General features: G+C 36.4%; 7 protein-coding genes and 1 long non-coding RNA gene across 22 annotated transcripts; 4 read left to right on the top strand and 4 right to left on the bottom strand.

Annotated features, from left to right (window-relative positions):
• The first annotated feature begins 8 nt into the window (after nucleotides 1–8).
• LOC103841881 (nitrate regulatory gene2 protein) lies at nucleotides 9–2,994 on the top strand. The gene is made up of 4 exons (XM_009118465.3): nucleotides 9–1,105; nucleotides 1,322–1,506; nucleotides 1,576–1,799; nucleotides 2,033–2,994. The coding sequence occupies exons 1-4, from the start codon at nucleotides 103–105 to the stop codon at nucleotides 2,790–2,792; spliced, it is 2,172 nt and encodes a 723-aa protein (XP_009116713.1). The 5' UTR covers nucleotides 9–102; the 3' UTR covers nucleotides 2,793–2,994.
• Nucleotides 2,995–3,516: 522 nt separating this feature from the next.
• On the top strand, nucleotides 3,517–5,457 carry LOC103841880 (uclacyanin-3). Its single transcript, XM_009118464.3, has 2 exons — nucleotides 3,517–4,525; nucleotides 4,674–5,457. The coding sequence occupies exons 1-2, from the start codon at nucleotides 4,363–4,365 to the stop codon at nucleotides 5,234–5,236; spliced, it is 726 nt and encodes a 241-aa protein (XP_009116712.1). The 5' UTR covers nucleotides 3,517–4,362; the 3' UTR covers nucleotides 5,237–5,457.
• A 54-nt stretch (nucleotides 5,458–5,511) lies between these two features.
• On the bottom strand, nucleotides 5,512–8,579 carry LOC103841879 (ELMO domain-containing protein A). Of its 4 annotated transcripts, none has more exons than XM_009118463.3 (10): nucleotides 7,797–8,579; nucleotides 7,502–7,598; nucleotides 7,312–7,421; nucleotides 7,164–7,232; nucleotides 6,893–7,008; nucleotides 6,764–6,818; nucleotides 6,462–6,582; nucleotides 6,202–6,249; nucleotides 6,006–6,100; nucleotides 5,512–5,844 (listed from the first exon to the last, which is right to left on the bottom strand). In XM_009118463.3, the coding sequence occupies exons 2-10, from the start codon at nucleotides 7,596–7,598 to the stop codon at nucleotides 5,743–5,745; spliced, it is 813 nt and encodes a 270-aa protein (XP_009116711.1). In that variant the 5' UTR covers nucleotides 7,797–8,579; the 3' UTR covers nucleotides 5,512–5,742. The 4 variants fall into 4 exon arrangements, with proteins under 4 accessions (XP_009116711.1, XP_018510595.1, XP_033134116.1 ...); XM_018655079.2 differs by having other exon boundaries at nucleotides 7,502–7,620; nucleotides 7,912–8,579; XM_033278225.1 differs by having other exon boundaries at nucleotides 7,912–8,579.
• A 333-nt stretch (nucleotides 8,580–8,912) lies between these two features.
• LOC103841878 (casein kinase II subunit beta-3) lies at nucleotides 8,913–10,524 on the top strand. The gene is made up of 5 exons (XM_009118461.2): nucleotides 8,913–9,265; nucleotides 9,355–9,585; nucleotides 9,657–9,766; nucleotides 9,840–10,002; nucleotides 10,126–10,524. Exons 1-5 carry the CDS (start codon nucleotides 9,112–9,114, stop codon nucleotides 10,254–10,256), a joined length of 789 nt encoding a protein of 262 aa, XP_009116709.1. The 5' UTR covers nucleotides 8,913–9,111; the 3' UTR covers nucleotides 10,257–10,524.
• Nucleotides 10,525–10,830: 306 nt separating this feature from the next.
• LOC103841877 (60S ribosomal protein L37a-2) lies at nucleotides 10,831–11,961 on the bottom strand. Its single transcript, XM_009118459.3, has 4 exons — nucleotides 11,826–11,961; nucleotides 11,573–11,612; nucleotides 11,144–11,315; nucleotides 10,831–11,059 (listed from the first exon to the last, which is right to left on the bottom strand). Exons 1-4 carry the CDS (start codon nucleotides 11,826–11,828, stop codon nucleotides 10,996–10,998), a joined length of 279 nt encoding a protein of 92 aa, XP_009116707.1. The 5' UTR covers nucleotides 11,829–11,961; the 3' UTR covers nucleotides 10,831–10,995.
• Nucleotides 11,962–12,040: 79 nt separating this feature from the next.
• Nucleotides 12,041–14,126, top strand: LOC103841875 (protein BASIC PENTACYSTEINE6). Of its 12 annotated transcripts, none has more exons than XM_033278223.1 (4): nucleotides 12,041–12,175; nucleotides 12,353–12,466; nucleotides 12,866–12,955; nucleotides 13,063–14,126. In XM_033278223.1, exons 3-4 carry the CDS (start codon nucleotides 12,902–12,904, stop codon nucleotides 13,897–13,899), a joined length of 891 nt encoding a protein of 296 aa, XP_033134114.1. In that variant the 5' UTR covers nucleotides 12,041–12,175; nucleotides 12,353–12,466; nucleotides 12,866–12,901; the 3' UTR covers nucleotides 13,900–14,126. The 12 variants fall into 12 exon arrangements, with proteins under 12 accessions (XP_033134114.1, XP_009116703.1, XP_033134113.1 ...); XM_009118455.3 differs by having other exon boundaries at nucleotides 13,060–14,126; XM_033278222.1 differs by having other exon boundaries at nucleotides 12,041–12,193.
• On the bottom strand, nucleotides 12,332–12,910 carry LOC117127657. The gene is made up of 2 exons (XR_004450677.1): nucleotides 12,681–12,910; nucleotides 12,332–12,624 (listed from the first exon to the last, which is right to left on the bottom strand). It is a non-coding gene; the product is annotated as an uncharacterized LOC117127657 (long non-coding RNA).
• Nucleotides 14,127–14,871: 745 nt separating the features above from the next.
• On the bottom strand, nucleotides 14,872–15,675 carry LOC103841874 (FCS-Like Zinc finger 3). The gene is made up of 2 exons (XM_009118452.3): nucleotides 15,441–15,675; nucleotides 14,872–15,323 (listed from the first exon to the last, which is right to left on the bottom strand). The coding sequence occupies exons 1-2, from the start codon at nucleotides 15,548–15,550 to the stop codon at nucleotides 15,167–15,169; spliced, it is 267 nt and encodes an 88-aa protein (XP_009116700.1). The 5' UTR covers nucleotides 15,551–15,675; the 3' UTR covers nucleotides 14,872–15,166.
• Nucleotides 15,676–21,384: the final 5,709 nt, after the last annotated feature.

Raw genomic sequence — 21,384 nt, 5'->3', positions numbered from 1 at the left:
TTTGTAGATTAGGGTTTATGTTTTGGAAATGTTGTTGCTCTTTACCTGACACTAGAGCATACTCACTCTCTCTGCTACCAACCAACCTAAGGAGACAGAGAGATGGGATGTACGGCCTCGAAACTCGACGGCGAAGATACAGTTCGCCGTTACAAGACTCGCCGCCGTCTGATGAAAGAAGCCGTCTATGCTCGCCACAGTCTCGCCGCCGCTCAAGCCGATTACTGCCGGTCACTTCGCCTCACTGGATCTGCTCTTTCCTCATTCGCCGCCGGTGAGCCTCTCTCTGTCTCATACCAAACTCCAGCTGTCTTTCTCCATCATCCTCCACCTTCCGAACCATCTCCGACCAACTCTATCCCTCCACCTCCTCCTCCTCCTCCTCAGCCTCCAGTCATCTCCGCCTCTTCAAGTCGACGAAGGAGACAGCAACAACATCAACAGAGACCTAAGCTGCCTCATATCCTCTCTGACTCAAGCCCTTCGTCTTCTCCGGCGAGTGAAAGATCCAATTTTTATCCAAGAGCTTATCAGAACTCAACTTACTCAGCTACTCCTTCCCACGCCTCCTCTGTCTGGAACTGGGAGAACTTCTACCCTCCTTCTCCTCCAGATTCAGAGTTCTTCGATAAGAAGGCTCAAGAAGAGACACTGAAACAGAGAGAAACAGAGAGAACAGAGCATGCAAGTAAGAAGAAGAACAGTGTGGTGGATGAAGAAGAGACGGAGAGAGAGGAAGTACAGTGTGGCTCATGGGACGTTCAAGATCATTACATCACTACAAGCTCCTCCTCCTCGGAGGAAGATGACAACATGGAGTCTGTTTCAGAGGTCGGAACTAAGGTGAGAGCTAGTAAACGGCACAACCAGCAGGCTTCACCAATGCCGCGAGAATATGCTGACGATAAAGCAGATGATGCGACGACGTTTTCAGGTAGCTATAGAGGTGGAGGAGGAGATGTCGCCGTTAGGCATAGGGATTTGAAAGAGATCGCTGATGCGATCAAGGAGTATTTCGATAAGGCTGCTGCTGCTGGGGACCAAGTGTCTCAGATGCTTGAGCTTGGAAGAGCTCAGCTTGATGGAAGTTTCAGACAGTTGAAAAGTGAGTTAAGATTTGTTTTATTACTTGGAACCAATGTGTTAAAATTCGGTCTAGACAGTGGCAAATCGTTTATAAGTGAAACTAATATATTTGATCAAAAAAAAAAAAAGAAGTGAAACTAATATATTTTCTAAAATTATTTTAATATATTCTTGATGACTTGAAACTATCCATGCTTTGAGTTTAACAGAGTTGATTTGGTTTTTGTTTATGCAGAAACTGTGATTCATTCGAGTAGCATACTAAGCAACCTGAGCTCAACGTGGACTTCAAAGCCGCCATTAGCAGTCAAGTACAGGCTAGACACAACAGCACTGGATCAACCAAACAGTCTCAAGAGCCTTTGTTCCACTCTCGACCGTCTCTTGGCATGGGAGAAGAAGCTCTACGAAGAAATCAAGGTCTGTGCTTTTAATGAATTTTTTACCAATTGGCTGTTAGTAGTAATCTGATGAATCTTTCCTTTTTAGGCGAGAGAAGGTGTGAAGATTGAGCATGAGAAGAAGTTATCACAACTTCAAAGCCAAGAGTATAAAGGAGAGGATGCAGCTAAGCTAGACAAGACAAAGGCTTCTATAAATAGGTTACAGTCACTTATAATTGTCACATCTGAAGCTGTTACAACCACGTCTACTGCCATTATCCGTCTCCGTGACACTGACCTTGTTCCTCAACTCGTTGAACTCTGTCATGGGTAAGTCTACTTTTTAGGAAAACATTATTTCAAAAAAATACATTAAAATTATGTTTATTGAAATTTTTATTGGTTAAAATTATGTCAAATAGTAAATTACGAAAATATTGTTTTGATTATCAAAATTTAATAAATTTGGTAAAATTCTAAAATATACATCTTTTAAAAATATAATAGTCTCAGCAGCTTAGGGGGGACATTAATATATGTGTTATTTTTTAAACCTGATGCAGCTTTATGTACATGTGGAAAGCAATGCATCAGTTCCACGAGACACAGAACAGCATCGTGCAGCAAGTGAAAGGACTCATCGACAGATCAGGCAAAGGAGAATCAACCTCCGAGCTGCACAGACAAGCAACGCGCGACCTCGAATCAGCCGTCTCTTCTTGGCACTCAAGTTTCAGCCACCTGATAGAGTTCCAGCGCGACTTCATACGCTCGGTCCACGCCTGGTTCAAACTAACCATCCTTAATAAAGATCCAACAGACGCTTACTCCTTCTGCGAGGAGTGGAAACTCGCGCTGGACCGCGTTCCCGACACGGTCGCATCAGAAGCGATCAAGAGCTTCATCAACGTTGTGCATGTGATCTCCACGAAACAAGGTGATGAACACAAGGTGAAGAAAAGGACGGAGACGGCGTCAAAGGAGCTGGAGAAGAAGGCTTCGTCGCTTAGAAGCTTAGAGAGGAAGTATTACCAGTCGTACTCGATGGTTGGTGTCGGTTTGCCTGAGTCAGGACCTGATAGCCAGCACGTGCTGGATGCTAGAGACCCGTTGAGGGAGAAAAAAACGGAGCTGGCGGGTTGTCAGAGGAGAGTGGAGGAAGAGATGGTGAAGCATTCGAAGGAGGTAGAGGTGACGAGAGCTATGACTTTGAATAATTTGCAGACGGGGTTGCCTGGTGTGTTTCAGGCTTTGACGAGTTTCTCTGGTTTGTTTGTGGAGTCTCTTGAAACGGTGTGCACTCGCTCACATTCGATTAAGTAGTGATTGTTTATTAATTGAGTTGGAATCTGACGATGCTTCGCTTCTTGTCTGAAAGTGAAATCACGTGATTTGGTTTTGTAAAATCTTGATTTTCTGAATCTTCTTGTTACCTTGTGTCTCTCCCATGTCATCATCTTGTCTATATCCCTTGTTACTGTTCTACGATTATTCACACGATGGAAAGGAAAAAAAATGACACCCAGTTCTTGTCTTATGGTCCTTATAACGATCTTTACTCTACTTATGAATTCAATATTGTCGTAATGCTAAACATGTTTATTGTCTGTGAGCTTAATTAATCTTAATTAAAAGAGTCGATAAATTTTGAGATTATATGACTTATGTATAATAGTTTTAAAAATTTGGAGGCCAAGTCGAATGTTTAATCTCAGTGTGTTTAAAACCAATACTATTTGCTTAGACGCTGATACTATAGCTAGTTATGTTGGCACAAGAAATGATCCATAAACCAAGCTGATTCTCACTCTAGTGGTGTTAGCACAATGGTTCTTTGTCCCTACTGAGCACATCATCATTCCCACAAAAAAAAGCATGTGTACACAGGTCAGGCTGAAGCATGCAAAGCCTGTTTTTATATACACATGAAAATAACCTGTTTTTTTTTAAGTCAACATTCCTTATTTTCTACTATTTGAAAACGGTTTTGGTAACTACATGCTTCTGATCATATATATATAAACATAAAATGAATGGTGAGATACACAGCTCACGTCTACATGAATGTCGAATATGTCAACAATTCACATATCTCTGGCAGATCTTTGTTTCACTCCTTTATATTATAAAACAACAGTAATTCGAAAATTAGTGGTTAATTATATTAGGAAAGTCAAACTAGTAGTAATTAATTTATTTCACAGGATTCTTGTTCAGTCATTGACCCTTTTGCAAATTGTTCTTTTTAAATATTTTGGATCTTGTAGGTATTTCCCTTGCATACAAAAATTATTAAAAAAAATTACAAATAATTATTTTCAACGAACACGGTACAAACAGATTATATATCTTTGATTAATTGTAAAGGAAGTTAGAGAACGTGGTAGCCATCTCCTTGCTATTATTTTATTCTAATCAATTTTTAAAAAAAATTGTTCAGGTTTCATTTCGATCCTTCACTATTTTCTTTTATAGATTCAGAAAGTACAAGCTATTTTCTTTTATAGATTCAGAAGGTACAATACATTTGATCTATAGATGTTCTAATATAGATATCAGTTCAAAAATGGTATATGTCCAACCATTCACATTTGGGTTAACAATGAATATAAAACAGCTGATGAAATTGAAAAGAAATAAGATTTGGTGAATATATAAAGATATAAAACAATTAATATAAACACAGCTGAATATATTGAGTTGGCAATCGATCATCCGAGCACGACTAATTCAGACATTCCCGTTTGTAAGTCTCTCTCTCTCTCTCAGTAGACGTCATCGCCCTCCTCATAGTCTCTCTCGATATATAAACTCACCTCACCACTTTCTAACTCTTACTCATCTCTCTTTCTATCTCTTTCTCAATTTATCTATCTTTACATTGTTTATCACAATGGGATCAACAGCGGCGGGAGCTCTCCTCCTCCTCCTCCTAGCCGTAGTCCCTGCCGTCTTCGCCGTGACTTATCAGGTCGGCGATATTGGTTTCTGGAACAGTGGTGTCGATTACACGGATTGGGTTACTGGAAAGACTTTCAGGGTCGGTGACACTCTAGGTATTTAAAACTTTCATTCAAACACTCAAAATCAATTACTTGATTCACAAGAAACTATTCTTTTCCATTTAACAAAGCTCAGGTTAAAATCTTCGTACCGAGTATTTGGCTCACAACTCACAAGTAATTTAATTTCTTTGTTGTTTAGAGTTCCAATATGGACCTTCACACTCGGTGGCTGTGGTGAATAAAGCTGGCTTTGATGCCTGTGACAGTACCGGAGCAACGCAGACTTTCTCCGGTGGAGACACTAAGATCGATCTCACAACAGTTGGAACTATGCATTTCATTTGCCCTACTCCTGGTCACTGCCAAGGTGGCATGAAACTCGCCGTTACCGTCCTTGCCGCTGTTCCACCTCCAGCCACCCCGTCACCACCTCCTTCCCCAAAATCTCCACCGCCTTCCCCTCGAACTCCACCGTCTTCCACTCCTTCCCCAAAATCTCCACCGTCTTCCACTCCTCCCAAGCCTGCACCTCACTCTCCGCGTAAACCTAAAACTCCGCCTCCATCCGCTTCTCCACCAGCCAATGGCACACCGAAGTCAGAGACGCCATCCTCGCCGTCTCCAACGACCCCCTCGCCGTCTCCAATGACGTCCCCCTCACCGTCTCCATCGCCACCAATTAACGCAGTGTCTAAGGGAGTCATGATGAGCTATGGAATGATGGCGATCACCATGTTATTGATGTACGGTATCATGAGCTAAGTTACAGAGTGGAGACAGTTTTGTTTCCTGCTCAATAATTTTTTTGGTCTTGGATCTTTGGAACCACTACTACTTTCATCATCTTATGTGTAATAAATCATTTTTCTTTCAACAGCAATTTTCCCTTCATGTTATTTTGATTTTGGAACTGATCATCGTCAGACCATTATAAATCATGTTCTACATGGTTATTGAGTAAATCACAAAATCATATTCCATTTTGATTTATTATGGTATCATGTAAATTCAATAGCTGATATATTTAGCCCAAAAACTATTATAACCAAGTGATTATTATTAATATCAGCCCAAAAACGAACTAACCAAACAACGTTTATACAAAGAACCACAAGTTAGAAAAAAACTAATCCCACAACGAAACGAAACCTCAACTTCTATCTCAACGAAATAACAACACAATGTAAGAGAGAGAGAGAGAGAGAGACCTTGTCTTCTTGAGATGTTTGATCTTTCTACTTACAAAGTAGTCTCTCGTAAGCTGTTTGCTATTGACTGAGAAGGCTGTATGATGGCATATCTTCAATACCTGTTATGTCTTTAACCATTATCTCTCTCTCCAGTTGCCGCCTTGTCGATTTCATTACCGTCTGTGTTTTTTTTATCCACATATTCACACAAATTACTACCTTTACGATTAATCATATAGTGAGCTTATCATGTTTAGACCAAGACAAAGCATCAAAACCAGCCAAATTGGCGAATGCCCCTCGAATCTAAAACTCTGAAAAAGGTTACAGAGAGTGCTTACGTTAAATTCCATGTATGAAGCATGCATGGAGAGCCATTGCTGATCCATTAGCTTGAAGGCAATGCAATAAAGAAGGTCAAAGGCAGATTCATTCACTGCAAACAACAACACAAAAGTCCAAGGATAGACACTACTTAGTAATCTAGCTTATGACAGACAATGACATTCTTAATCAGCATTGTCTGGTTATTATTACCCGAAAGAAATCTCAAAAATGTTTCGCCAACAATACTCTGTGGTTTCACTGTAAAATTGAAAGGTATATTTCGTTAGAATGTACAACTAGGATACTGTTACTGAGCCTAGGTTATATATAAAAATAGGGAACTTAACATAAGCACTAAAGGAAATGCCCAATTCGTAGTTCCGAACTACGAGTGCTCAAAATTTCTGCCTAATGTATGTACAAACATGCTCCAAACGGAATATCTATGCAATAAGTAATATTTGCTGTACCTGCTTCAAGGCCAAGCATCTGGATAAGCATGAACGTAATATTGATGCCAGCAACAGCAAACGGGTATTCCCACACAGAGCGATCGCCAACCTGCTTCCGCAGAAGGTCTTGGAAGGATTTCTGCAGGAAAACAAACAAGTGGCATCGAAAATCGAGTAAAAGAACTTAAATGTCGTTGCTTAGACATATTAATCATGGTGATGCTAGCAACCAAAAACATGTGCAAGCACAGTGTCACTGGAACTGAAGCAAAAAAAATACAGTTATTAAAATCATTTTGAAGCTCAGGATTAAGGCATACCGGGAAACTCCTGGCGAAGTATAATAAGTTTTCAAGAGATATGAAACCACCACCCCTGCCAGAATCATCCAGTATCAGTCAAGTAAAGTGGAGGACAGTGAAAAGGAGATGAGAAGGTTGTGAGATTACCTAAAATCAGTAGATGGGTCTTTTCCCTGCCAGCCCATTTCCTTCCACTGCTCAGATACAATCCCGTGTAGCTCTTCTTCCGGAAATGCAAGTTTCCAAAGATCCTTCAGAGCTTCCTACACGCATATGAAGTAGCAACCAATAAATATTACAGTTTTGACTTACCGAAGCGCTGGTAAGCTAGAGAATGCCACCGTCTATTTGACGGCATGAAACTGATTTAGAACAGTCCTTACAGTTACAAACACAAGCCTTTAAGAGAAAATGGAACCTGATGGTGAGGAATAGAGCTGTCATATGCTACATCCATGCGGCTCTGCAACCTCTGCAAGCCTTCCTCCTGCAAAGGGTAAAATAGTTATTAAGCTATTCGAATACACTAACAAGAAGACAACTTCTTATAAGAAAATGGGTTTAACCTGAGCAGGTGTTAGATCAAAGGAAGGACGGGCGTCGCCATGACTTCCCTGAACACAAACACAGGAAAGGCCACGCCCTAACCACGCTGCCGATCCAGCCACAGCCTCAGCTGCATATATTACAATTAATTATAATTGTCTTTACTATCTGAATGCTGAATCTGCGAGGGAGTGATGGAAAGTTAGTTACCAGAGGAAGAAGTAGAAGAAGAATGGTAAACGTTTCCTCGTTCTAGTCCTTGTGAAATCCGCCTCACCGCCACGAACGAGCCTCCTCTATCATCCATCTCTCCCTCTCTCCTTACTCGTCTTCAATCAAACAGTCACGATCAAATACAGAAACAAAAGATATACACGGGGATCAAAACAAACAATACGGTAATCGAATCAAAATGCAACTCTCCTAATCTGATCAACACTGACGCATTTGCAAACGAACAACAAAGTTTTTATCCGTTATCGATGATAATATGATTAGTGATTACCACCGGAATAGAGCAAATCGGAGTCCGATCGACCTTGAACGATTTTACTATTCAGAAACTTCAGAGAAGAAGAGAGAGATGGTATGTACGAAACTGTTCGGGTTTATAGATCTACCGAGCGTCGCCGGAGTTTAGGCGGCCATTGAGCTTATCATCCTACGACAGATTCGGCCGTTTCTTTTTTTTCTGGGTTTAAAGAGAAATAAATAAACAAATGGGGATTATATAGTTTCAATTGTATAAACCGGCCGGTTTAGGATTTTGCCGCGTGTACTTCAGTCGCTATCGGAAGAAACTTCGTAACGGAATGACTCGTGTGTGACGGTCTTTTGCTTCCTCCCCTCCCCGTATTTATTAACTCGGGGCTTCGTCAACGACAATCACCTACTCTTTTTTTTATATAAATTAAAAAAATATTTTTTTTTCTCAATATATAAAACGATTAAACAAAATTAACGAAAACAAATTTTTACATACAAAATCTTTTATTTCATTACTGGAACAACTGAATCTTCAACAATAAGGATATATATAATTGATGAAATCTTCTTTCTGTTTTTGTCATTCAAAAGTTTGAATTAGGTAATCAAATTTTGAGAAATGTAATCACACAGAATGATATATGATTAGCATAATCTTGGTTATTCACTTCAAATTTGCATGTTGCGGCGTTTGGATGGAAAATGAGGATTCATATCTGCATTGTGAGAAATTAATTTGATTAAATAAGACAAGAAAGATGTATAATCAAATCAATCAAAAATCTAATCAAAGCTCAATCACATAAGTACGATCTAGGGTGTCTCGTGGGCCACATTCAATTACTAGTAGTCTAGTACTAACACGTCAAATATTAGGCCAGTAAATTCAGCTCATTTCTTACTTAATAATTTATTTATGCTTCTAACCGGTTCTATAACCCAATCTGGTCAAGTCTGACGTACTCGCGAGTCGCGCGATTCACTAATTCGGTTATTACTGACAATTTTTTTTAAGTAGCCAGTGAAAATATAAAGTTACAAAGCCCAAATTACGAATATAAATCGGCTGTTACACAAAGCCCAAACCATAAGCCCATTGTAAGAGAGATATACTCGGATTTTTTTTTTAATAAGGAAAAATGACAAAACAGTGAGAGAGGAAGAGACCATGATCTTTACATCTCCTATGTCCTGTCCTCCACTCTGTGACGAAAATTATTTAAAAGTAAAACCCTAGTTGTCTCCGTCTTTCTCCCAATCAATCTTCAGAAAGTCGCGAGAATCTGAAGTCACGATTTTTTTTCTGTCCTTTTTGTTCTCGAGAGAATCGAATTATGTACAAGGAACGGAGTGGAGGAGGTGGCGGTTCGTCGAGATCGGAGATCGTCGGCGGAGCAATTGATCGGAAACGAATCAACGACGCACTCAACAAGAGACTAGAGAAGTCTTCAACTTCCACTTCTAAAGACAAACATCAGCTTCCAGATGGTTTGTTCTTTTCTTATTTTCAAATTCTTTTTAAATTGTGTTTGTTAGTTTAATTGCATTGTTCTGGTCCTTCTGGAATCGTTTTGTAGTGGAGTCTGAAACGGATAGTGAAGAAGGTTCGGATGTGAGTGGATCGGAAGGTGATGATGATGATGATACGTCGTGGATCTCGTGGTTTTGTAATTTGAGAGGGAATGATTTCTTCTGTGAAGTCGATGAGGATTATATACAAGATGATTTTAATCTTTGTGGGTTGAGTGGTCAAGTTCCTTACTATGAGTATGCGCTTGATCTCATCCTAGATGTTGAATCTTCAAACAGTAAGTGTTATTGTCTTTAACTGAAGTAAAGATTGGAACTTCTGGTCTGAAATATTTGCGTATCTTGTTAGGTGAGATGTTTACTGAAGAACAGAATGAACTTGTGGAATCAGCAGCTGAAATGTTGTACGGTCTTATTCACGTTCGTTACATTTTGACTACTAAAGGACTGGCTGCAATGGTTAGTTAGTTAGTGTACTCTTCTTTGTTTGTTTTTGATGTCATTATTTGCTTAACGACTTCTCTTGTTGTAGACTGAGAAGTACAAGAAGTGTGATTTCGGGAGATGCCCGAGAGTTTTCTGTTGCGGACAATCTTGTCTACCAGTTGGACAATCCGACATCCCGAGATCGAGTACCGTGAAGATATACTGCCCAAAATGTCAAGACATATCTTACCCGCGATCTAAATTCCAAGGCAGTATCCTTACTTCAGTTTAAACAATCTAAGCTTTGAACGTTTTGCATAAATGCTGCAGCGTGAGACATGTTAGTATTATAATATTTCTTAGCGTTTGCCCTTCTTGAATGATTTATGCAGATATTGATGGAGCATACTTCGGAACCACATTCCCTCACTTGTTCTTGATGACTAACGGCAACTTAAAGCCGCAGAAACCGACTCAGAGTTATGTCCCAAGAATCTTTGGCTTTAAGGTACACAAACCATGATAATATGAGTCATCTGCTTTCTCAATCATTGGTGATACATCTAGTGCGCATGAGATGAGCAACTGAAACGTTAGCTGTGGTTTGAATGGTGCGTACAATCATTGGTGAACGATGATATGAGCTTAAAATCAAGTTGTAACATTGGAATTTTATAAGAATCTCATTAAGTCCCAAATGTAACAGCCTGTCTGGTCTCATTTTTGGATTTTTGTTTCTACTGTTATATGTTCTTCTCAGTTTATTTTTTCAATCTAATTTCATGCACCTAAACAGGTAGCAGCCACTGGAAAATAATATTAGTTGGTGGTTACAGACAGCGGAATTCAATTTTGCGTAAATGATTTCTAAATGACCTCCCTAAGATATAAAATGAACTTGCAATTTCATTGGCAAAATCGAGAAAAGTGAAACTATTGTTTCGGTTTAGTTTAGAATTTAGTGATTAGAAGTTAGAACACATTGTTTAACCCTATTGATCTCTCATCTAACAAATACTAGGAATGTAAAATTTTAATTAAAAACTTAAAAATGGCAAGTTTTTGTATTAGCTATCATGGTTAAAACCCAGTTAGTAAGTAGAAAATTAAAGTCGAGTCGTAATCAAATAGTAATCCAGAAAACAACTGTCACGGAATAATTGATTCACGGCTAAATGTAACAATGTCTCGAATCAAAAACCTGGTACTCCAAAGACACAATCGTCAAAACAAAGCAAAATTACGAAAAAGCATAGGAAGATTTAACCCTCAATCTGCTCCCTCAACCTCCTGATTGTGCTTCTAACGGTAACAGCACTGGCAGTGCTGCAATTACACAAAACGCATACATTTATAAGAAAACGACCATCATAGAGAAAAGAAGATATATATATAAGCAAAAGAACTTACTTCATGGTGTAAGCACCACCGGCCTTGACCTTGCCGCAATCCTTGCATCCCCAGATACCAACAGCCTTTCGCTTGACTCCATACTTGCCGCAGAACTCGCAAAAGTACTTGCTGTGCTGGCTCACCTCCATCTTCTTAATCTGCTTCCTGATACTCGCTCCATAACGAGTTCCTGCGAATCATACATACAAATCATTGATACTCTAAATGAATCGAACCAGAGAAACTAATCTAATACATAATAGAAAGACACGTGTACATGTCTAGTAAATGAAAATGTTAAAAACAACACTAATCATTAGTTATGAACATATCATTAGTTCTACACTAATCTTTCTTGAAATCACATATTTGCTACCGTCTAAACATCGTGGGCAAGAACAGGACATAGCTAATGTACAGACGAAACACAAGGAAGAGAAGGCTTACCGTACTTGCCGACGATTCCGACCTTCTTGGTTCTCTTCGCCTGATCAAATCCAAAACAACAACAAAAGAGTGAGCGATTGAGTTAGAAGGAAACAAACCGCAACTTAGATCTCAATCAGAATATACTACGACATCAGCTAACTAGTAACTTGTAACTTCAAATCGTAAGCTCAAACTAGATAGAAGTAGAGCTACAGTGGTAATAACAACCTAACGATTGGAAGAAAGGAAGAAAAGAGGGAGAGGTGTTTACCATTTCGAATACGGAGAAGACGCCGAATGTGTGAGAAACCCTAGAGAGTGCAGCTGGGAGGGAGAGAAGACACTGCTAAAAACCATTTTATATAAGGGATTTATTAGGGCATTTTTCATTTGGGCCTATAGGCCCATTATGTTATGGGCTTTTAACAAAATTTTAAAAACCCATAAAAGCTTTTCACTTTGGATATCGAAAGATAAAAAAACAACAAAAAAATCCAGAAGAAAACAAATATCGATGATCGATCCCCATTGAGATGTGGTCCTCTTCTATCAACCCTAGACGACCTAAACACACCCAACTCTCTCTCTACCGAAACCGAATCTGTGTGTTTATTATAGTAGGTACTCGTAGTTGGTCTGGTAGCTTCTGAGCTTTTCTGACTTGCGCAAGTTGGGGGAGAGCTACTTGTCATCGAGTATCTGTTTGTGTTTTTTAAGAAGCTTTTCGTTTGCATTTTCACTTGATTGTTCGGTAACAAACTGTTTTTTTATTTATTTCATGTTTTTTTGTTCTGTCAGGGGGTGGGGGTTTGATTAGGAAGATAATGACCGTCACTACTGCTCCTGCTGCTTAAGAGTTCTGAAGATTTTGTCTCATTACATAAAAAGCTACTGTCTTTTGAGGATTACAAGGTCGGTTTACTTACTCTGATAGTTGCTATAATAGACAAAAAAAGAGAGCTTTCTATGTTATTTTCTGTCTGATGAGCTGCAAACTGATTAGATTAGGATCATGTGTCTGTTGTTGTTTGGAATTGAAGTGATAATTGATGTTCATGGATCAGCTCCTTCTCATACATGACATTCTTTCTCTCTCTCTCCTTTACTTCCATCTTCTCTAGTTTACTTTTTTTTTTTTGTTCTTTTTTTGTTGATTTCTACCATTCTATTGCTATTTGGCCACATGCAAACATGTTTCAGAGTTAAATTTCAAAACTTTCTTGCTTCAGAGTCGGTCTATGTTCACCAATACTAGCAATGCCTTCATTTAAAGGTGTCTATTGACAAGGTTTAATAATTGGCTATGTGCAGAAATTAAAAAAACCAATCTTTTTATATATATCTCAAATGGATGATGGCGGGCATCGTGACAATGGTTGGCATAAAGCATCTCATGGCAAGGTATCTTCCTCCACATTGCCTTCCCCAAATCCCCAAAAAAAAACTACAACATTTTCTTGACATTATCTAATTGGGAACTGTATTTATTTGTTCATGAAACGAAGCAGTGGATGATGCAGCAGCATCAACCGCAACAGCATCAGCCATCGATGAAACAAGTGATGTCAATAATAGCAGAGCGCGACGCAGCCATCCAGGAGAGAAACCTCGCCATCTCTGAGAAAAAAGCAGCAGTAGCCGAAAGAGACATGGCCTTTCTCCAGCGAGACACGGCCATCGCCGAGCGCAACAACGCCATAATGGAGAGAGACAGTGCTCTTGCAGCTCTACAGTACCGTGACAGCTCAATGTCTACTTCACGCCAGCACCAACCTCACATTCACCACATGCTTCAGGTGACTGAAAATACATATGAGACCAGAGAAACGGAGACATCACCACCGCCACCTACCAAACCAAAACGCGGTAGAAAAGCGAAAGAGCCAAAGGCAGCTCCTGCGAACAAGAGAGGGCCAAAGACTCAGAGGAAGGTCAAGAAAGAAAACGAGGACGACTTAACCAAGTTAATGTTTGATGAAGAAGCAACGGGATCGAAATCAGATTGGAGAGGCCAAGAAACGGTGGGGCTTAACCGGGTTGTGTACGACGAGACGACAATGCCACCACCGGTATGTTCATGCACAGGTGTTCTCAGACAATGCTACAAATGGGGTAACGGAGGTTGGCAGTCATCTTGTTGCACAACCACGCTGTCTATGCATCCGTTACCTGCACTTCCCAACAAGAAACATGCGAGAGTTGGTGGTAGGAAGATGAGTGGAAGCGCGTTCAGCAAGCTTCTAAGCAGGCTTGCTGCTGAAGGGCATCATGATCTCTCGAACCCGGTTGATCTGAAGGACCATTGGGCAAAGCACGGTACCAACCGCTACATCACGATCAAATGATAATTTGTATATGGAGGTGTGTCAGCTCTTCTTATCCATTTGATCTATAAATCGTATGTACTAGATTCAAATAAACTTCAGAAGAAAAGTAAGTGTATGTGAAGCCATTGTCGTGTTGTATTTATGTAATAGAAAACAAAAAACCTTAGCAGCAGCACATTAGTATCTTGGAGTCCTTTAATCTAAGAGATGATGTTAAAATATGCACAAATGTTCATCTATTATGCTATTTATTTTCCTTCTAACCAACCAATGTCACTATTACCTCCATAGAGCCTATGTTATGCATCATTAGTGGGAGAAAAGATGAAAGTCTCCTCAAAATATTCACATATTAATGTTTTCTTTATCTAATTATTTTGAGTTTTTTAAAAACTATTGAATCATGTATTGAATTTGAATGCTATAAAGTGAGTCTCTCTACTTTTTTGGTAATCTCTCAAATGAGAGACTCATATTCTCTCTTCTAATGTTTATTTGTTTTATACATAAAAACCTATGTAGAAAACTCATTGATGTGGATGTTCTGTTTTTGAGCTCTTTGTGCTCTAAAATTTAGTTTAGACCAAAAGATTGAACTATATGTTATATAACAATAAGTCAGAATTTTGGGACGTGTTTACGAATATAATAAAATAAACTCTTAGTTGGTTGAAGCACTTGAAAGAGAACTTTAAGGAGATAGGAAGCCGGAAGCCCCACAAACGATGGCATTTTCCTAAGTAAATTTCTCTAATATCTTAGACCGGTTAGGTGCAGGAAGTTTGAAATGTATATGTGATGTATTTATTAAAGTGTAACTAATGACTTATACGTTTGTTCCTTGCAAAATAATATGCTATACAACTTTGTTTCAAATATAAGTTGATACGTCAAATCATACATTTGAAACTGAATATATTACGCATTGTTTGTTCATATAGATAGGTGGCCTCGGCTTTTAGCTCTGGACTGGACACTGGACTAGATTCATTGTGTACATAACATGAGCTTTCCTCTTAGTAGAAAATGAAATCAGAAAATTACATTTCAGTAGACTCTTTGCTCTCATGCACTATACAAATAGTGTATTAAGATCTTCAAAAATGAGCCCATGATCCTATCAAATGGGTCATAATGGGCTAACAGATTTCGTGATAAGCCCATTTAAATTGGAAAACATTAATTTATAATTGATTTTACCATTATTATTTTGTTTTTGTTTTTTAAACTGAAACCATGAAAACCACAAACAAAAAGATCTCTTCTCGTGAAGATGTTGTAATGACTAAGACACGACGAGTGTTTCCGACCGTACAGCTTTCCCGGCGACGGAGTTTTTGGATCTGGACGACGACGACGCTTTTCTCCACCTCTTGGCTTTCTTTTCATCAGACTCAATCTGTTCTTGCCTACACTCTTGGCTACAAAATGCCATGTCTCCTCTGAAAAAAATGAACCAGAGAATCAGCATCAGAAAAAAATCATATCCAAATATCAAAATATTTATTCAATTGTATTAACGGTACATTAATTTGTTCATTTTTGTGTCAAAGAAGTACCTGTACATGAAAATATCCGAGTTAAGAGAGAGGGTTTTGCGGCAAAGTGAGCAAGACTCTAGAAAGTGTGGCTCGTCGTTTTCCACAAACCTGACGTAATACGAATCCATTATCAAGAGTTTAAACGAACAAAAAATGTTTAATTCTCTTGTAGAAAAGGAAGCTCAAGGAAGTGGAAGAAGAAGCTCAGAGACAAATGGTATAGAGTGATGGGTCCTATATAGCAAAGCCAGTGTCCTAATTAGCTGTGTCACGGACCATTATAGCTTTTGTGGTCTACGTTCAAGTATCACTCGTGACCGTTCATTTTTACATTTATATCACTATCATCAGAGATTTAAATGTGTTTACTTGTCCGTGATTTGAGTTCATATAATCCAATGATGAAATTTCATGGGAATTGGGTATGTCTTGTACTTTTCTCTAGTTGCTTTATTAACTCCCTTAAACATATGATCATTGTACTTTATAAATTTTAACAAAGTTACCATACTATCACGTAAATTCATATTATATAATGCATTAATGTGTATACTTTAGCTTTACTTTTAGATAATGCTTGTGTGAACTATAGCACTTGATTTGATAAGTGATCGGATGATAGATTAAGAAATTAAACTAACATAATATTCGAACAAAAAATAATAGCATTTTTTGTTTTGTTTAATAGATTCTAAATAGTTGGGTGGACCTTGTTCGTCGAGGGAATCAAATGAGTATGCCCTAATTGCTTTCCGGTTCCATTATTGTATCCCTTGGCCAACAACATCATGCACTGGGCATGATCTACGTACTTTTCAATTATATAATAAATACACTTTTAGAAGAAAATAAATAATATTTGACATTGTTGAAAGTTACAGGACCTATAAAATAATTATTGTTCTTAAATTAATTCTTTTAAGCGTCTACTTCTCTTTGAACTTGATAGTATACACACTTGACAGAGAGGTTCTCTAGATATTTATCTAATAGTTTAGTTTTGAAAGTAATTTTTGAAAATAGATTTATTTAAATTAATATTTGCCAACAACCAATAATTGTACTTCCTATCGAATAAAAAATAATATTTAAGTTCCAATTCCAATGATTATTCACTAATTTGTATTATGAAATTGTTAAATAATATTACAAAATAGCAAGATCTATAATAATAATATTACCAACAGAAATATTTGCAAGCTTAAAACTCATATTCGTGCATGGTTTATTAGCGTGGTCCACTATAAGTATTCGTGACCCACATTGTTCGGAATCTAACGGGGATCTGACTAGGCAACCATCGCAAGACGACGAAAGGAATCACTAGAATGGGACCCATGTAAAAAACGAGGCCCAATTCTCCAATCACTTTGTCCCCTATGGCCCATTACAGCTACTTTATGTCCCCCTCGCTCGTACAATTGTTTGTGTTGTGATACAACTAAGGGCATGACTGGTTTTCCCGCTACCACCCGCAAACGCAGCTTTTGCGATTGGTAGCGGTTGTTGGCGTTTTGCAACAATCGCTCAAACCGTTCCAAACCGTTCCAAACCGCTCCAAATCGCTCCGAACCTCATAAATTCAAAAGCTGGTTCCAGCTAGCGTTTGCGGTTGCGGGCGGTTGCGGGAGGATAAAAAAAATTTCTTTTTTTCCAAAACAATATAAATACAAAAATAAAAATATTCAATAAAAAAAATAAATTAGAATTATAAAAATGCTAAAATATATCTATTAAATTTTAATTAATATTATAAAACTTTAAAATAAAAATATTTTCTATATTTAAAAAAAAATTAAACTATAACTTTCTAAATATAACTTTTATATTTATTATAATATTATTATTTTTGATATTTTTATAATTGTATAAAATGTAAATATTGTTAATTTATTATTTAACCGCTGTTGCACTTGGTAGTTAACCAGTCATAAGTATCCCGCAAACACACCAATTTTTAACCGCATAACCAGTCGTACAAATCTCTTAAAACCGCTAGAAACCGCAACCACCCGCATCCGCAAACTCCCGCAACCGCAACCGCAACCGCTGCGGTTAAACCAGTCAGGCCCTAACTAAGGTGGCGATTGGTTTTCCCGCTACCACCCGCAAACGCAGCTTTTGCGGTCGGTAGCGGTTGTCGGCGGTTTGCAACAATCACTCAAATCGCCTTAAACCGCTTCAAACCGCTCCGAATCTCATAAATTCAAAAGCTGGCTCCAGCTAGCGTTTGCGGTTGCGGGCGGTTGCGGGAGGGTAAAATTTTTTTCTTTTTTTTTTAAAACAATATATATACAAAGAAAAAATATTTAATAAAAAATTTAAAATTGAAATTATGAAAATATTAAAATATATCTATTTTATTTTAATTAATATTATAAAATTTTATAATAAAAACAATTTCAATAAATTTTCAAAAATTAAAATTATAACTTTCTAAATATAAATTTTATATTTATTATAATTTTATGATTTTTGATATTTTTATAATTATATTAAATGTAAATATTGTTAATTTATTATTTGACTGTTACCGCATTTGGTAGTTAACCAGTCATAAGTCACCCGCAAACGCACCAATTTTTAACCGCAGTACCAGTCGTACAAATCTCTTAAAACCGCTAGAAACCGCAACCGCCCGCATCCACAAACTCCCGCAACCGCAACCGCAACCGCTGCGTTTGAACCAGTCAGACCCTAAACCACTTAACCTAACTGTGGGCTGTAGCATGAGCGGTATCTAGTCGCCCGTGCGCCAGCTAAGGTCATATTCACTGATACGTGGCAGAAACTGAAAGTCCCGTTCGTGTCGAAGATTTCGCTTCTTTGAATATAATAAAATTTGTTGCCCGATCAACGGCCATGATTTGTGTGACACCTTTCATGTTTGTCTGAAAATCTTTTACAATGCTCACTCTAATAAAGTTAACTAGACAGTAATCCGCGGAATAAAACAATTTATTAGATTATTTATCGTATATTGTACTAAAAAATTTATTGTATAATTCTTTCTCGCGATGAAAATTCATATATCTTCGGATTCAATTAATTTAATCTTAGAAATTTAAATCGTATTTGGATATTTATAAATTTTAGTTTGGATTTTGTTCGAATCATTGAAGGTTTGGTTTGGATTCGAGTTCGGATATCCATTTTACTTATTTTTTAGTAAAATCTAAATATACTAAAATCCTCTGAATCCAAAAAATAAAATAAAATAAAACATAAAAATGAGAAAAATATAAGACTAAATATTTAAATTTACATAAAAATTAGTTCAATTCAAATATTTGGATTGAGAACAAATAAATATTTTTCAGTCTTTTGAACATTTTGTGTTATTTTTAGATATTTACTTGTGAATATATTGCTACTTTTTTAGATATTTTTATATTTTCGAATATCTCATGGATATAAAATTTCAAATAATTAACATATTTAAATATATAATTGTGATTAGATACTTTTGGTATCCACAACATTTTAGTTTGGATTATATTCAAATCTGGTTATCTAGATATTAAATTTTTAAATCCATCTGAGTATTTAATCAGTTTTAGTTTGTGTTTAGTATAACTTTCAAATTTAGTTCAATTTGATTTTTTGGATCCAAGTATTTTACTCATACTTACTTTCTTCTACTAATATAAATAAAAATAAAATAAATTGTAAAACAAATATTCTCGTCTTATTTAACATACATAATTATTATACTATACTTTAAAAATGTCAATAAAAATTATTGAGAATCGTGTCAATATTTTTGAGCATGTTGCAAAATTGATGTAGTCTAAAACCAATAACGTGTATTTTTTATTAAAAATAATGGTAAATGTAATAAAAACAATATAATTAAGTGAAAAGTGTTAGAGTTGCGTGGAAAATAATGTGATCTCTTCACTCGGCATTTGAATTTTGTTTTTCAATCGATTTCACAAAATTTTTTTTCTTTTAAAACTTCTCTGATTTCTGAATTTTCAGCAATCTCATTATGTTTCTAATTCTTGGTCTGATATGAAAATTCCAAAAAGAAAAAACAATATTCGGCTAAATTAAAGATCTGACATTGTGTGTGGGGTTTTTATCTCAGTTTTCTTAATTCATAACCAATCATAATTATTTATTGCTTTCGTGTACAAAAGTCTTAACCATGGTTAAGTTCAACAAGATACAAAACTTTCAATTTTTAAAAAACATTCTCATTCTAATATTTTAGTTGATGTGAATCTTAATAAATTTTTTGTTTCTTTCTTTCGAAATGATATTATTCATTAGTTACACGGAGAGAACTTCAGTGCACTAATACAAAAGTTAAAAATGCAAGAATTAAAAATGAGCTAATTAAAAAAAATTAGTGTGAACACATTAAATTGTTTGTGGTGGGATTAAAAGAATTAGCATGTGAACGCATTTATTATTAAATAACTGTGAGACCACCGTATCAGCATACCAAATTGAAACTGATGTGAGGTTGAAATGTATCATTAGTGTGAAAGCATTAAATGATAATGTTTATCTTATACTCCCTCCGTTCCTAAATAATACATGTTTTAGAAAAATATTTTGTTTCTAAAAGATCCATATTTTACATTTTCAATATATGTAATAATGAAAAATTGTAAATTTCAAAAATATTAATTGTGTTTACTGAATTTTAATTGGTTAAAAATCATAGGAAATAGCTAAACACAGAAAATCATACATTTATTATCAAAATTTTAAGTGTTTTCTTAATAAGTGTGAAAATTTTAAAACATAGATTATTTAGGAAAAGAGGGAGTAATATATAAGGGTTAAGTAAAGTCCATAGAAGAGTTAAGTAAAGTCCATAGAAGAGTTTCATTGAATCATGGATTTAAAGAAAGCCCACCTTAGGCCCAGTAGATGAAGAGAGATCGATTGCTCTCGCAAATAAAAAGAACCAGAACATGCATTCATAGTATTGTTGGATTTATTCTCACGGTTTTAATGGTTGTTTGATGTGTAGGTGTGCCGCTTTCTTGATGTACATTATGATTGCCAAGAAGCCTTGTTTCTGCCTACTGATGGCATGTGAGCATATGTAGTAGAAGGTAATTATGGTCATCGTTTTATGATTGCTTGATGAATTATGTCTCTATGTCTTGTTTACATGTTTCAGGGACACAAGATCAGTGTCTGGAAATCTCACTTCATATCTAATAAATACTTTAGCATAATTAAATGCTTTGTTACGTTGATTGATCCTAATTTTATGTGGTGGTTGCTAATAGTAAAATGCAGACTAAACTCAAGATTTTACGGTGAATTTGTTGGATTAAGCTTGACAATAGCTAGAAACGCAAACTATCCTAATCTTACCGAATTATGATTATCTAAAAGGTTTAAAAATATTAAAAGTGTTATTGCTAGTAGGATTAGGAGTTATCTAGTCTTATCGATGCATATGTTGTTGAAACATTTAGAATTGTGTGAATGATTGAATTTTAGTTTTTGAATATTGATGCAAATAGATATTTGAAATTATCCAAATATCTATTCATTTCTTTTATAATTATTCTTTCAGGGTTAATGTTTTCTTATATATAGTCTTTTAATTTTATGGTTGTAGTCAGTTTTTGATTGATTCATAAAGTTGAGAATTTTCTCTTTTGATCTCAACGAATTTAAAAAATATTGATCTTAAAAAATTTTAGACTGAATAAAATCTTTATATTATTCTAATTTTCTGAGTATTTTAAAATCAATGGATCTCTAATTCTATTTTATAAAATTTCCGCTACATCAAATGTGATCATCAACAAACTCCAAAACATTTTTAAATTCACTAACTAATTCTTCGTATTACAAAAAAAAAAAAGCGTAATAAGTCATGATATTATTCGATTTGGGAGATCATGTTTATAGATATAAGTTCCAGTCTGTCTGTCATAAAGAAAATGCTTTAAAATGACCAAATAAAACGACTTACATACTGAAGTAT

The sequence above is a fragment of the Brassica rapa genome, chromosome A09 (genome assembly GCF_000309985.2).
Source record: "Brassica rapa cultivar Chiifu-401-42 chromosome A09, CAAS_Brap_v3.01, whole genome shotgun sequence".
In the NCBI taxonomy this organism is placed as follows: domain Eukaryota; kingdom Viridiplantae; phylum Streptophyta; class Magnoliopsida; order Brassicales; family Brassicaceae; genus Brassica; species Brassica rapa.
This window is presented reverse-complemented; position numbering and strand designations above follow the sequence as displayed.